A 16,323-nucleotide genomic window follows, 5' to 3' on the forward strand; every position below is an offset into this window, starting at 1 on the left:
ACAATAGGCTATGGGTTGTTCAAGTTTGAAACTTTTCATCAGTTGTCTTATTTGCACTTTAATTGTTTTTTATTTAAATTATATTTGTTGACATTTTTATGGTCTTCATTTTTTTGACAGAATTTGATCCTCCTTCACCTGGTATGTGATTCTCTTACTTAATAACTGGCTTTTAAAAAGAATATATATTTTATCTTAAAACTAAATGTTCTAATTTATAGATTAAGGGAATTACACCACATTAGTCATGAAATCTTATTAAATTTCATAATATTCAGTACAACCAAACAGGCACTTAAGATTTTAATATAGTTTTAAATATTTTGCATTTCCACAATAATTCTATTACATTCAACTATTGATTTTTTGTATGTTTTTGCAATGCCATCAAAACCTTTGCCCTCATCTCACCTTGCTCCACCCAAGTCATCGCCATCACCCACACCATCTGCTCAAGTTATTCCACCGAAGCCATCTCCACAACCAAAGTCATTTCCCCCGACTCCATCTCCTAATGTAATGCACTACTAATCCGTTCATGGACTTGATTGGCTGTATGGATTTTGTGTCTGATGGGAGTAAGGTCGCAAACCCAAGTATAGGGTGTTGCGGTTGCTTAAAGAAAATAGTGAATGTAGCCCCTAACTGTGTTTGTCAAGCTTTCAATTTCGCTAAGGGTTTTGGTATTTTTATGAATATGACTAAGGCTCAACAACTTTCTTCTTTATGTGGATTTTTTATTGATATCCACTGTGCTGGTAAGTGCATCTTTTTTATTTTCTTAATTTTGAAATGTTTTGTTTTAGTCCATGTTATATTTCTTTGCTGCTTTGATTTGGGTTTTTTTATGGTTTTTAATTTTTGTGCTTTTGTTTTATACTTGTTTAAGAGCATGGATTTAGTGGAATTGTTGGTGAATATATTTTTTTTGTCTTTTGTGATATTTTAATTCCTAAAACAAGATTTTTTATTTTCTTTAGAGTTAATAAGGGTGAGTAGTGTAAGTATCAATTGTTGGATAAATGGCTCAAAAATTCATTTTGGAAATTAATTGAACTATTTAATATTAAATAAGATGTTTTTAACCGTTGAGATTTCCATATTGAGTTGATGATAATTTGGGTTTGAACTTGATTATCTTATTACAAAGTCAAATTATTCCCTTGCCTTGGATGATTATCTCACCATTCCATTCCATGAACAATAGACTCTGGGTTGTTCAAGTCTGTAACTTTTCATCAGTTGTCTTATTTGCACTTTAATTATTTTTTATTTAAATTATATTTGTTGACATTTTTTTGGCAGAATTTGGTCCTCCTTCACCTGGTATGTGATTCTCTTACTTGATAACTGACTTTTAAAAAGAATATATATTTTATCTAAAAACTAAATATTCTAATTTATAGATTAAGGGCATTACACCAAATTAGTCATGAAATATTATTAAATTTCATAATATTTAGTACAACCAAACAGACACTCAAGATTTTAACAGAGCTTTAAATGTTTTGCCGTTCCACAATACTTCTATTACATTCAACTATTGATTTTTTTAATGTTTTTGCAGTGCCATCGAAACCATGATTCCACCGAAGCCATTTCCACAACCAATGTAATCTCCCCCGGCTCCATCTCCAGCACAATTGTTGAACTTTGGTGCCACGCAGTCCTTGTTAGTCTAGCTATTGCTACATGCTCCTATCTTTGAGCATATTATTGGTCATTGCATTGCTTGTTTTGTTTTCGTAGGGTTGGTTGCATTACTTTAGTGAACCCATTTGAATTACCAATTAGGTTAGTTTTTTTTTTTTTTTTAAAAATAAAAATAAAACTTGGTGTTATGATACATTACATTATTTAATGAATTTTTTTATAAATATTATATTTACATTACATTGCCATTTAATTTTGATTTTTGTAGCGCTATTACCACAGTGAATATAAATGGGGGCCTTCAGTAACTTATATTTTGTGGACCGCTCATAATATTTGGTTCACCTTTGTCATACCTTCAATGTGAACCGTTCTTCATGTGGGTCCTACCTTCAATGTGGACCCTTAACCTTTTGAGGTCTATTTTTGATGTGGGCCACTATCATGTGGGCCCAACTTTAATGTGGACCTTTCATCATGCAAGGCTGGACTTCAAAGTGCAAGGCTCAACTTCAAAGTGGGTCTTCAATCAAGCGGGCGTGACCTGGATTTGGGTCATCCATCAAGCATGACCTGCCCTAGATGCGGGTCATTCATCATTAGCGGCACAACTTTGATGTGAACTATTCTCGTGTGGTGCCCACCTTGATATGGATTATCTATCATGTGGAGCACCCACCATGGGACTCACTTTTAATATCCACCAGCCATCATGTGGAGCCCACCTTTGTAACGCCCTGGAAATCGGGGGTCGTGCATACGCTCGACTCCCGAGTTCCCGGGGTCACTTATAACCGGTTTTCATTAATATGTGATTAATCCAGTCTAAATGCGCATTCTGAAATTTCCTGGAACATGAAGCACAACCATACAAGTCTACTGAAATGGAAGAAAATCAGCTATACCTATATATACATGTCCAAAAGAATACAAACGGGCGCACAAGGTGACGCCCAACAAAATCACAAAAAGAATGGCATGTCCAAAAGAATAAAGTTGAGCCGCTGCTCGGCGATCCAACGACCCATCTACTAATCCGACGGGGTCCCTCTCATCAACTGGAAGTAAGAGAACTCGTCCTCCTCCTCGATACTCGCATCACCAGGCTCCACATAATCTGTATCTCCTGCATCTACGAGCGGGTCTAGTTGGTGTTTTAAAATACCGTCCCAGAGTGGGAGTTAGTGATCAACTCAGTGGGTGCTATTAGTCTTAAGTTGCAACAACCATCAGTTAAATAGGAATTTAATGAAAAGTAATCATTCACAAATACCTAACTAATCTTATTAATGGACATGCATGGTGGATGATATGATGTATGCCCTCACCACAACTCTCCCTCAAGCGACTCCGTCTAACGATCGCATATGTCAACACTCCCTCAGAGCGACCTCGACTGCCGAGTCGCCAACCTAGCTAATGCCATGCAATGATGATGTTAACTAGGTTCTTAGTTAAGTTCATTCATCCAACAGATTTGAGAATCTGATACACCTCACATATCAAATGCCTTGAACTAGTTGCGAGGCCAAAGCCCCCTAATGTGTGAGGCCGAGATCCTGCGATCCTTGACCCCGTCGGGTTTTCCCCATCCCCGACTTCAAGCACATGGGGGTGCTGAATGTGGGATCGTTCGCGGTCACTACGGGGAGGCGCGTCACTCCATCGTAGGTTGACAGCTCGAACACAGTGTCTCATTCCACCATGCCCGACTCACGAGATTGTGGATTAATATTCCATTCGGTATCGATGGGCTACAACGGTGGTAGGGTGTTCCAGTTTCCATACATATGTGAGCAAATAAGGTTTAACAAACCAGGTGGGTCAGCCAGTGGACTAAATCGCACGAGCCTAGGCAAGTATGTGGCGGAATAACATCGGGTACAAGCGACCTATGTAGCCTAACTACTGTCGCTCACACGTACTCGCCCAAACCTATGGGTTTTGCCTCAAGGTGGTCCTACTAACGGAACCACCTTCGCTCTCCTCATGTTCCTGACCAACCTAAGGGTAGGAATAGTGACTCATAGCATGCCAACTACCAATGTAACATTAAACATATTCAACACCATATTCTCATGTTGCCTAACATACAATTCAAATTTCTCTAGCAAGCAAACTATTAATATCATGAACAAGGTGTATGTGTGTGGTGTGGGTTGGTGAGGAAGTTAAACACTTCCTACACCTCAAGGGATCAAATACATAAGAGCAAAAGAAGCATACATAAGATGAAGCAACACATATGAGAAGAAGAAATCAACTAAACATGAGCATGTAATCATCCATACACTAGATCATGAGAGAGGCAAGATTAACATCAAAGAGAAATAAACATGCGATTCATACAATTCCAACAATATGTTATCCCTAGGTTCCTCTAAATTCTTCCATACAACATACCAAGCAAACAAAATCATTAAACTCCAACTATAATTGGTGCTAGGCCACTTAAGGATAATAGTCCGCACCTATGGATCGTTGAGATCTTGGAAAACGATCTAGAAGCGCCGAACTCAATGTTGATCGGCCGGAATCCTAAGACAATGCACTTGCATGTTAGGATTTCATACAAATCCTAGCTCAACACAAAGGATTACAAAAAGGATAGGTGCTTACCTCCCCAATCGGATTAAAATCGCTTGTATTTGTGGATGTGGAATTTCTTGAGGAAAGGGAAGAGGGGTTTCTAAATCTCACCTCCCTTGGGCCCACCTTTCTCTCCCTTCTTCCTTCTCTCCTTCTCCTCTTTTCTCCTCTTTCTCTCTTTCTCTCTTTCTTTTCTCTAGGGTAAATTCGTATGGGGAGAGGGGTGCCCCAAATGAGGCCCTTTTATAATGCCAGATTTGGTGTAAATGGCCCCAGGTGCTAGGTTTTTACTATACTAGACCTATAAGAAGGTCTTTCTAAGCTCTAGAGCCCACTATGGGGCGTAGGAGTCGACACCCACTGTTGGATAATTGGTCCTAATGATGATCTACGTAGGTATATGATCGGCCCGCCATTTGGACTCGCCGATCGACAGATATAATTAAAAGTTTGTTCAACTGTCACCGATAGTCGATCAGGGCGGCGACTATACGGATATGAGAAGGAAAATATCCTTACTCCACGGGTAAAGTTTGGTCGCAAACCGACGGTCCGAAATCCTCAACTTTGCATAAGAGTGGACGACTTAATTCACTTAAGTTCCAACTCCTTCCTTTAGGGTATTTGCACTTCTCATGCACTCGTCCTTCGGCTCAAGTTGAGCGGTTCTGGACAGTACCCAGGTCCGACTCTCGCAATGGACATCAAGCCCAGTGAGACGGACATTATTCTATAGTTTTGGAACTAGTGGCCCACCAACGAGAGGTGTAGAGCTTGTTTGGAGAATCGGGGCAGTTCTGGTGGCCCTCTGGCCATGAAACTAATAAGATAGGTGCTCTATGGCCCCATGAAGGGCCATGCAAAATTTGGTCGCACGGGTCTGATTCGCGATCAACGGTCACCGTGCCACGATCAGGACCCAGATTTTGTGGGCGGGCGTAGAAAAATACATTAGATCCTCATCGTAAATTATGAAGAAATTCGACGGCTAAAATGTCTTACATCTCAGTTTTATTTACCCGTGTCAAATTCTAATTCTGGCATTAGTGGGGCGCATCTGGCAAGTGCCAGATTCCACTTCTGAGTGTCCATTGGGTCCGTGGTCCGCGATGGCCCCCAAGCCCAGTGAGATCTATGCTCCCCTAAATTTTTATAATTTTTTGACCTTCCCGTGTCGCAGTATAGCCTGCACGGGCTGTCGCTAGGTGTTACGGCCATCTGGCTTGGAGGCCCGCACCAGGATCTATCAAGACTCGTTTGACCTATTCAATTGGGCTAATCTTGGTCTAATTTATTTGTGATACCTCACTACGAGTGGCTTAAACGAACGGTCCTGTGGCAAATCCTACGTAGACGCCCCAGGACACTGTTCTGGTTGGGCGGGACGTTACACTACACTCGATATTCAAGTGATCAGGCGGATTCATTGGCTTCCTATGGTTGATTAATCGGACTGGTGCGGATCTTTACTGGTACCACCCCTATATACACTGACATTGAGTGCTAATGGTTATTAAGTAATATTTAGGTTAATTAAATAAAATTTAAAAAAAAATTGATGGATTTTTGGAAATCTAAAACAATGAAAATCCAGGATGTTACAACCTTTGATGTGGATTATCTATCATGTGGAGCACCCACCGTGAGACTCACTTTTAATATCCACCGCCCATCATGTAAAGCCCACCTTTGATGTGGACTGTCCATTACATAGAGCTTACCTTAATGTGGGTCATCAATGTTGTGGGGCTCATCATCAATATCCACCAGCCATCATGTACTATCTATCATGCATGTGGTCCCCGCCTTTAATATGGGTTGTTCATCATGTAAAGCATGCCTTGGATGTGGGCCATCCATCATTAGGGCCAACCAGTAATGTGAATTGTCGGTTATGTGGGGTCCCACTTGATGCATCTCATCCATCATGTGGGGTCCACCTTTAGTGTTATTGTCCATCTGTAAGTGCTATGTTGTAAATCTAGCACCCTGTATTGTCAAATTTTGTTGTGCGAAAACACTTTGGAATGTTTGACTTGCTTTGATAGATGGAAAGTTCACCTTCAAGTTTAAATTGATGAAAAGTTCACCTTCATTCGAAGATGAGCTTCATGTTATCTACATCGACATTTAGTGTGCTACAATTATGCATGTTCAACTACGAGAACAAGTTGAAGTTCACCAAGTCCAAGTACTCAAGTCCAAGTGCAATATTTCAAGCTCAAGTTCAAGCTAAAAAGCTCAAGTACATTTGCTCAAGCTTAAGTCTCAAGACACATGTTCAAGACACAAGTTCAAGTGTACGAGGTCAAGCTTCATTTGCTTCAAAGTGTCCTATTTACCGAAGTGACCGTTGTTTCAATTTCAATACTCACATTTAAGGTATGCATGACCCTAAAAGACCTTAGGATTAGGTCATTAACATTCCATGTTTAATTTGGGTTATAGTACTTATTTTAGGCTTTTCTTGGACTAATCCTAGTCTTGGTTCGACTAGTCCAAGCACTAGCTCGACCAGTCCAGGGTGTTTCTTGACCAGTCCAGATTTAAATTCAAATTTTCAGAAATTTCTGGTAGGTCCTCGACTAGTCGAGTACCCTGCTCGACTGGTCGTGGAGTCTGGTTGGACCAATCGAGTCTCCTAGTTCAACCAGTCGAGTGTGGCTCGACTTGAACTCCAGCAACATGATTTTTATTCACTCGAATAGTCAAGCGCTCTGCTCGACTAGTTGAGAGTCTATTTTATCCGATCGCGCCAGAAAATTTGAAAATTGGTTCTGTTAGGACCAGTCGAGCCGAACCTTTAGACCAGTCGAGGGAACCGAATTGCAGCGTATAAATTGAGGACATTTCTCAGATTTTTTCATTCATTCCAAGCCAATTCAAGTCATCACTCTGAGAGATAAGTCCCCACTATTGTGAAGCTATTGTGAGGTATTTAATATTTATTTTAATACCTTTTTGGTTTCTTAATTTCTTGATCTCCTGATTCTATTCTATTAGATATAAAATGGGATTTTGCTTTAACCCTTTTTAAGATCAAAGAAATTGAATCCAAGTAGCCAAAGGTTGGATTTAATTTAAAAATCATTTAGACCTACAACCCCTTCATTTATGAGATTGAACTTTGAACATCTTCATCTACAAAGAAGCAATTCTATCGGCTACATCGAAGAACAGTCTTCAGATAAGTATTATATTTCAAATTTCTGTATTTTTGGTTTGTGAGATTCAGCCAGGAAAATCTCTATTTGTGGTTTTGACTGAGATCAGTTAGGAAAATCTCAGCGTGGGGTTTTTTATTGTGTAAGCCCATTGAAAAACACATCTGTAAAGGTTTTAAGGTGAACCTTGGAAAACATTCTTTCTTAATGAAAGCCAATATCCCGTGGGTGTGGATATTGGGAGTGGAGTAGTTGTGTGGGTGTTTTCAAATAGTTGGTATACACACTCGAACCACTATAATTCTTGGAGTTGTGGTGGATGATTGTACTTGATTATGTGTGTGAATGCTATAATCTATTTCATGCTTTTGTGGTGAATGTTGTAATAGCTAGGTTTATTTCGTTTGCCTCTGTTTCAGTTTGAGTTTTTGATACTTACCGACGTTCTAGAAATCAGGTTGTCCCATCATAAGCCATTGGTTTTCGGTATAAGGTTGTCCTTGGAACAATGTTTATATCAGCCTCTCAATACTTGTGCATTTGAAGTTGCTTTTAATTACTACTATCTATGTTATCTTTCCACATTTTATTTTTATTTGGCATAGACGAATAAATGTTTGTATTAACCTCTCAATATTTGTGCATTTGAAGTTGCTTTTAAATACTGCTATTTATGTTATCTTTCCACATTTTATTTTTATTTGACATAGTCCTATTCCCCTCCCCCCATGTGAGGCTTCCTTTAATATTATATGCCCCTCATGTAGAGCCCACCTTTGAAATGGACTGTCTCTTGTGTGGATCTCGTTTTAATGTGGGTCGTCCATCATGTGGAGCCTTCTTTGAAAGTGGGTCATTCATTATTAGTGGCCTACCTTTGATGAATCATCTATAATGTGGATCCCAACTTTGACGTCGATCTTTCATCGTGTGTGCCCCCACCTTTGATGTGAATTAACCATCATACGGTCCCACATATAGTTTATCCATGTCATCCATTTATTGTGCAAGCTCATTTTAGGGTAGTAGCCCAAAAATGAGGTGATAAATCCAACTCTCAAGTAGACCACACCATTGGAAATTGTAGTGATTGAAAAGGCCCAGCGTTACAAAGGGCCACAAAAGTACTTATGGGTCAAGCTGATATTTGTGTTTTTTGTGTTTAATTACCCTTGTTTCATGTGGTGTTATCCACCTGTGTGTGAAAGAGAGAGAGAAAGAGCGAAGGGGGGACGGGATGGGAGAGAAATTTTGTTTTCGACTAGATTGAGAATCAGGCTCAAGTTTAAAGCTCAAACTCGACCTGTGGACTTGAAACTACAGCCCAAGCCCAGCAGGTGGTAGTTCAGGCCCGGAAGCCCGGTTGAGGCCAAGTCCTTTTTAACATGATTAAGGCCAGTGCCAATGTTTTGGGGATTATGGCTGAGGTAATGCCACTTGGCCACTTACCACCCCTACATTCTACTGGCTGTAGTCTTGCTAACTTCCTGCAAGCTAATGAAAGCCTGGCAAGCTAGATAGAGAGTAGGTTAGGTGGCAAATGGGCTACTCTGGCCTATATGACCAAACTCCGCAACGCCCACCATGATGTTTGTGTTTTACCCCACCCATTCATTCGTTTTTCCAGATAATTTAGAGCATGAGTCCGAATGCGAAGCAGATCCAAAGCTCAAGTGGACCACACCACCACACCACAAGAAACAATGGGATAATGAATGCCCACCGTTGGAACCTTCGTAGGTCCCACCGTGATGTTTATTTGTCATCTACCCATTTTATAAGATCAGATATGTGTTTTATCTACGCCAGTTTGGCCAGTGACCCACCGGTGTGGCCCCAAAATGTTTTCAACGGTAAGCATTCAATCCCCACTGTTTCTTGTGGTGTGGTCCATTGGAGAATTGGACCTTCCTAATTTTTTGGATCTTGCCCTAAACTGACCCACCAAAATGGATGGACAGCAGGGATAAAATGCATATATCATAGTGGGGCCCACAGAGCATCGACACTAGCTAGCTAGCTAGTGCTGGAGAGATGCCACAATTGGTAGAAACGGAGATTAATAGACAGCATACCGATGTGCTGAAATCAATTATTGGGACGGATAGAATCATCTTGGGGCCCTTACTAAAATCGAATCATAACCTTTAGGAAGGACAGCACGTTCCATTTTTCACTGGCCTTAGTTAACAACTTAACATTCTAGGATTGAGATTCCATAGCGACCCCTCAGTAACAGGTTGGTACTGGTCGGTGCTTTCTTGGCTCACCATGTTGTATGAGTTCCATCCATGCCATCCATCCATTTTTCTGGCTCGTTTTAAAGCATCTGACAGCAAACGATGAAGATTTAAATCTCAGGTAGACCACACAATTGGAAATAGTAATGATTGAACGCCTACCATTAAAAATTTCCAAGGGTCGCCAAAGTTTTGGATCAAGTTGATATTTGTATTTTGCCTTCATCCATGTCTAGGTCTGTGTGACCTAATCAAGAGGTTGGATGGAATTACAGTGAGCCCTATGAAGTTTCCAAGGGAGGGCTTTTAATCACAACCATTTCTTGGTGTGTGGCGTCCTCAATTTGGATCGGCCTCATTTTTGGCTCATTCCTTGAAATAAGTAGAAAAAAAAGGGATGAACGACTTCGATTTAAAAAACATGATTCATAGTGGGTCCACACAGTACCGACTAGTATGACCGGAGCGAGACTCCTTACTAAAGTGATGTCATCAAGTTATGTGGGCCCCACCATGATGTATGTTTTGTATCCACACTGTCCATACATTTTGTAATATCATTTTAGGGCATGATACAAAGAATGAGGCAGATCCAAGGTTGGAGTGGACCCCACCACAGAAAATAGTGGAGAGAGTGACGCCCACCGTTGAAACCTTTTGAAGGTCCACCATGATGTTTATTTGAGATCAACCTGTTTATGTGTTAACGCAGGAATGAAAGAAGGGAAGACACAAATATCAGCTTGATTGAAAACTTTTGTGGCCCTTAGAACTTTTTAATGGTGGGTGTCACTCTCCCCACTGTTTTCTGGGGTGGAGTCCACACGAGCTTTGGATCTGACTCAGTCTTTATATGATGCCCTAATATGATCTCTCCAAATGGATGGATGGTCTGGATACAAAACATACATCATGGTGGGGGCCATAGAACTTGGTGCCGTCACTTCAGTAGCCAATCTGGCTACTCAACCTGTCAGTATCTAATCCGCGTCCAGTACGCCCTTGGTGCTACCTAATCGAGTCTAACATGCGTCAGACAGGTTGAGCTTAACAAAGGAGGCGGTTGCTGCAAAAGAAGTTCCTGCGCAATGATATAAGGTGGGGCCCACCGAGATATTTGCGAGAAATTCACTTCGTTCATCTATTTTGAGAGCTCATTTTAGAATATATGACTAAAAATGATGTCTACAAAACTTATGTCGGTCACACAAGAGTAAATAGTGGAGATTCAGTGTGAATGGTTGAAACAGTCTCATGGCAATGAATTTTCTATTTCAGGCATTTTTTAAAATTTTTTTATAGGTATTTTCACTATTTCCACTTCATCCCAATGGGCAATGGTAATGACCTTATAAACGGTCTAGATGGCATATAAACATCAAGGTGGAGCTAAGAAGGTTTCAACTATATGATTTTTTATTTTTATTTTCCTTTCATATGACACACTTTAGCTTTGGATTCATTTTATTTTTGGTCGCACGTACTAAAATGAACTCTCAAAACTAATGAACAGAGTGGATTTCTCACAAACATCTGGGTGAGCCTCACCCAGCATACCAGCGCGAAACTTCTTGCCAAAGGACGGACGCCGATTACCTACTGCCACGGCCTGTTAAGAGCTCGGGATAAGCTGGGGCTCACATGGCCCATCGTGTTTTTTATTTTCAATCTAACCCGTTCATAAGGTGATATACACCAGAATGAATGTAAAACACAAATATCAACTTGATTCAAAACTTCTTTGATTTTAAAGAATTTCTCAATTGTAGGAAATTAATCCCTACTATGTGGTCCACTTATGCCTTGGATATACTTTTATTTTCGGCCAATAATCTAAAATGAAATGGAAAAATGGTTAGACGTAATGGATAAAAGCCATACATCACGCAGGCCACTCGGAGACCTAGCATGTTTACGCACGGCACAAGTTGAGTAGTACGCGCTCGATTGGAAAGTGAAGAAAGGGTGGCCGAGTAATATGGGAAATCTATAATCGTATGTGCATGGCATGTCAGTGTTACGGGTTAGGATGAGATCCCAAAATTGATGTCGATCCAAGCTTTGTGGGGCCCACCGTGATCTTTATCTTCCATCCAACCCGTTCATAAAGTGATTCCCACTCGGATGTAGATAACAAACAAATATCATCCTGATCCAAGATTTCTTTCGGCTACAATAATGTTTCAATGGTGGCCATTCAATCCCGACCGTTTCTTATAGCGTGGCCCACATGAGTCTTGGATCCACCTCAATTTCACCTCTCATCATAGACATAAGCTGATGAAACTGAGGGACATAGTAGATTTGACACATGACACCACCATGGGCCCACAAAGCTTTGTATCACACCAACTAACAAGTGTTACATGAAACCTACAACCACGTGCATGAGGCAAATATATCTATACAACATACCAGTGGAGGAAAACATACGATAATCACGTATATCGATTATGATAAAAGAGGACTCTTTCTCAAAACACACCCTTACCTATTTATTCACCAACCTCACTTCTCTCCCTTACATCTTTCTCACATCTCTCTTTTACATCTCTCTCACATCTCTCACATCTTCCATATTCTAGTTATCATTTTCTTTGACGCAATGTCGAAGATTTTCTTAGTTTTTTGTTTTGTAGCCATGTGGGCCATGGTGAATGGGAAACGTCCATTGCAGGCCCACCCACAACCTACAGTGCAATGCACCACTAATCTGTTCATGGACTTGATTGGCTGTGTGGATTTTGTGTCCGATGGGAGCAAGGTCTTAAACCCAAGTATAGGGTGTTGCGGTAGCTTTGAGAAAATAGTGAATGTAGCTCCTAGCTGTGTTTGTCAGGCCTTCAATTTTGCTAAGGGTTTTGGGATTGCAGTGAATATGACTAAGGCTCAACAGCTTCCTTCTTTATGTGGATTTTCTAATGATATCCACTGTGCTGGTAAGTACATCTTTTTTATTTTCCTAATTTTGAAATGTTTTGTTTTAATCCATGTTATATTTCTTTGTTGTTTTGATTTGGATTTATTTATTATTGTTTTTATATATATAGTTTTTAATTTTTGTGCTTTTGTTTTGTACTTGTTTTAGAGAATGGATTTAATGGGATTGTTGGTATTTTTTTTATTTTTTATTTTTGTCTTATGTAATACTTTAATTCCTAAATCAAGAATTTTTTTAAATTTTATTTGGAGTTAATAAGGGTGAGTAGTGTAGGTATCAATTGTTGGATAAATGGTTTAAAAAGTCATTTTGAAAATTAATTAAACTATTTAATATTAAATAATATGTTTTTGACCGTTGAGATTTCCATATTGAGTGGATAATAATATAAGTTTGAGCTTGATTATCTCACTAGAAAGTCACGTTATTCCCTTGCCTTGGATAATTATCTCACCATTTGATTCCCCAGACAATAGGCTCTATGTTGTTCAAGCCTGTAACTTTTCATTAATTGTCTTATCTGTACTTTAATTGTTTTATATTTAAATTATATTTGTTGACATTTTTATTGTTTTCATTTTATTGACAAAATTTGGTCCTCCTTCACTAGGTATGTGATTCTCTGATTTGATAATCAACATTTAAAAAGAATATATATATATATATATATATATATATATATATAAAATATTCCATGTTTAGTGGTGTTTCTTAATGCCAAAGTCACGATTTGACGTTGAAATTTTTTGGTGACGGGAGTCTTTTTTGTTGAAAATTTTCCCTGATGGGAGTCTAACTTAATGGGGAATGAATAATGCGCTATGTGATTATTAATTTTTTAATCCAAAATTATCCTTTGCTAGAGAAATTTTCTCTTTCTCGTTATATGCACCTCAACTTTTAACATGGGGCACTTCTCTGATCCCAGCATGATGCATGTGTTTCATCTATTCCATTCATTCATTTTAAAAAATCATTTTAGGGCTTGATACAAAAAATGAAAGGACTACAAATCTCAGGTTGACCACACCACAGGAAAACAATAGTGATTAGATATCGACCATTAAAATTCTCCTAAGGCCCAATGTACTGTTTATTTGACATCAGATGAATGGGAAAAACAAAAATCAGCTTGATCCAAAACTTTTATGGCCCCCAAAAAGTTTTAATGGTCAACATTCATTCAACACTATTTTCCCATAATGTGGTCCACTTGAGATTGGGATATACCTCATTTTTGTTCTCATACCATAAAATAATCTAGAAACATAGATGGACCGCATGGATGAAACACATACATCATGGTGGGTCCCACATAGCACCGACAGAAGAGTAGCCAATCTGTTTCGCGGATCGGATACAGACGGGTTGAGTAGCAAGACTGGCAGTGATGTCACCAAGTTATGTGGGCCCCATCATGATGTATGTTTTGTATCCACGCCGTCCATCTATTTGGAAATATAATTGGTAGTGATGTCACCAAGTTATGTGGGCCCCATCATGATGTATGTTTTGTATCCACGCCGTCCATCTATTTGGAAATATAATTTTAGATGAATATCTAAAGAATGAGTCAAATCCAAAGCTCCACTGGACCTCACCACAGAAAACAGTGGGGAGAGTGACGCCCACCATTAAAAACTTAAATAGGCTACACAAGTTTTAGCTGATATTTGCTTTTTTATTTCTTTCATGTCTGTGTTAACTGGTGAACAAGTTGGATTTCAAATAAAAATCACGATGAGCCTTATGAAGGTTTCAACTGTAGGCATCAATCTCCCCACTGTTTTTTGTGGTGTGGTCAAATACATATTTGGATCTGCCTAATTTTTAAAATCATGCCCTTAAATTAAATCTCCAAGTAGATGGACAGTGTAGATAAAGTACAAACATCATAGTTGGGCCACATACATCATAGTGGGCCCACAGAACTTGGTGACGCCCTTCCGTAGTGAATCTAGCTATTCAACCTTTCAGTAGCTAATCTTGCTATTCCGAAAGCCTTCCGTAGGAAGTTCCTGCGCTGGGATGCTGGGTGGGGTTCACCGTGATGTTTGTGATAAATCTATTCCGTTCATCATTTTTCTGAGATCATTTTAGGACTTTTTACAGAAAATTATGTAGATTCAAAACTCAAGTGGGCCATACGAGAGGGAAAACTGGGAAAAGAGTTTTCTATGGTTGAAACCTTCCTAGGATCCACCTTGATTTTTATATGCCATCCAAATAGTTTATAAGGTCATTCCCTCGGAAAATTAGTATGATAAGAAACTTTTATGGCCTTAAAAATGTTTCGATGGTGAGGACTGAATCACAAATGTTTCCTCTTGTGCGGTCCACTTGAGTTTTGTATCCATCTAATTTTCTGTAGAATGTCCTAAAATGATCTCAGAAAACAGATGAACGGAGAGAATTTATAACAAGCATCAAAGTGGGCCCCACCCAGTATCCCAGCGCACGAACTTCATGCCAAAGGCTTTCGCAGGAAAACCCCGTCCGCTGATCCGCATCCAAGGAGGATGCGGAATGTCCTCCCACCTGCTGTATTGACGTTAGCAAGTTCTGTGGGTCCCATCATGAGGCATGTGTTATATCCAAACTGTCCATTCATTTAGCGAGCTCTTATTAAGGCTTGAGATGAAAAATAAGACATATAAAACTATCAAATGGACCACACTGCAAAAAGCAGGGGGGGATTGAACGTCTACCATTGAAACCCTTTTGGGGTCACAAAAGTTTTGGATCAATATGAATTTTTTTCCTCTTCATACAGGTATTTGTGACCTTATGAACATATTTGATTGAAAATAAACATTATGGTGGCGCTACGAATTTTTTAATGGTGAAAATCATTATCACCGCTGCTATTTGTGGTGTGGTCCATCTGATCTTTGGATATGATTTGATTCATTTTTTTGGCTAATACTCTAAAATGATCTCTAAAAATGGATGAACGGTGTAGATATAATAAATATCTCACTGTGGGTCCATGTAACTTTGATCTCCTTTGAACCGTTTGTACAACTCGTACCTACAGCAGCTATATAGCTGGTTTGTGGTACACCAGCCAATCCGCTTCCATCAAGTAGTACCCGGACGCGGATTCCTGCAAAAGCCTTTCACGGGAACTTCCTGTGGGACGATGTTGGGTAGGGTCTACGGCGATGTTTTTGAGAAATCCACTCTGTCTGTCCATTTTTCCACGTCATTTAAGGACCTATGACTAAAATTGAAATTTATAAAATACTTAAGTGTGCCGTACAAGAGGAAAGAGTGGGCATTGAATAATGATATTTTAGTTTTCTATTAAGTATTTTAGTTTATATGAATTAAATATAATAAATTTATTTTATTTAATAAAAAATAATTTCTTTATAATGTAAAACATTTCCAATCGGGAGATAGGGGCAAATGTGTTAAATTAATATATTTCTGACATTTAAGATGTTTGTTAACAAATGGGTACTTAATTTTCAGACTTCGGTCATAATTATCAAACAAGCTTTTTGACTTCAGATTTCAGATTCAGGCTTCAGATTTCAGATTTGGTCTTTAGATTTCAGATTTAACAAACAAGGCCTAAATGCTCTAATTTATAGATTGAGGGCATTGCACCAAATTAGTAGTGAAATATTATTAAATTTCATGATATATAGTACAACCAAACATGTACTTGAGATTTTAACATAGTTTTAAATGTTTTGTCATTCTACAATAAATCTATTACATTCAAATA

General features: G+C 39.1%; 1 protein-coding gene across 1 annotated transcript in view; it reads left to right on the forward strand.

Annotated features, from left to right (window-relative positions):
• Window positions 1–16,323, forward strand: part of LOC131254382 (uncharacterized) — a 91,221-nt gene that overhangs the window by 21,454 nt on the left and 53,444 nt on the right. Inside the window, exons 4-5 of the mRNA XM_058255370.1 lie at window positions 121–141; window positions 1,306–1,326. Of these exons, the coding sequence (XP_058111353.1) occupies window positions 121–141; window positions 1,306–1,326 (42 nt within the window). The remainder of the gene's footprint in view (window positions 1–120; window positions 142–1,305; window positions 1,327–16,323) is intronic.

The sequence above is a fragment of the Magnolia sinica genome, chromosome 8 (genome assembly GCF_029962835.1).
Source record: "Magnolia sinica isolate HGM2019 chromosome 8, MsV1, whole genome shotgun sequence".
Taxonomy (NCBI): Eukaryota; Viridiplantae; Streptophyta; class Magnoliopsida; order Magnoliales; family Magnoliaceae; genus Magnolia; species Magnolia sinica.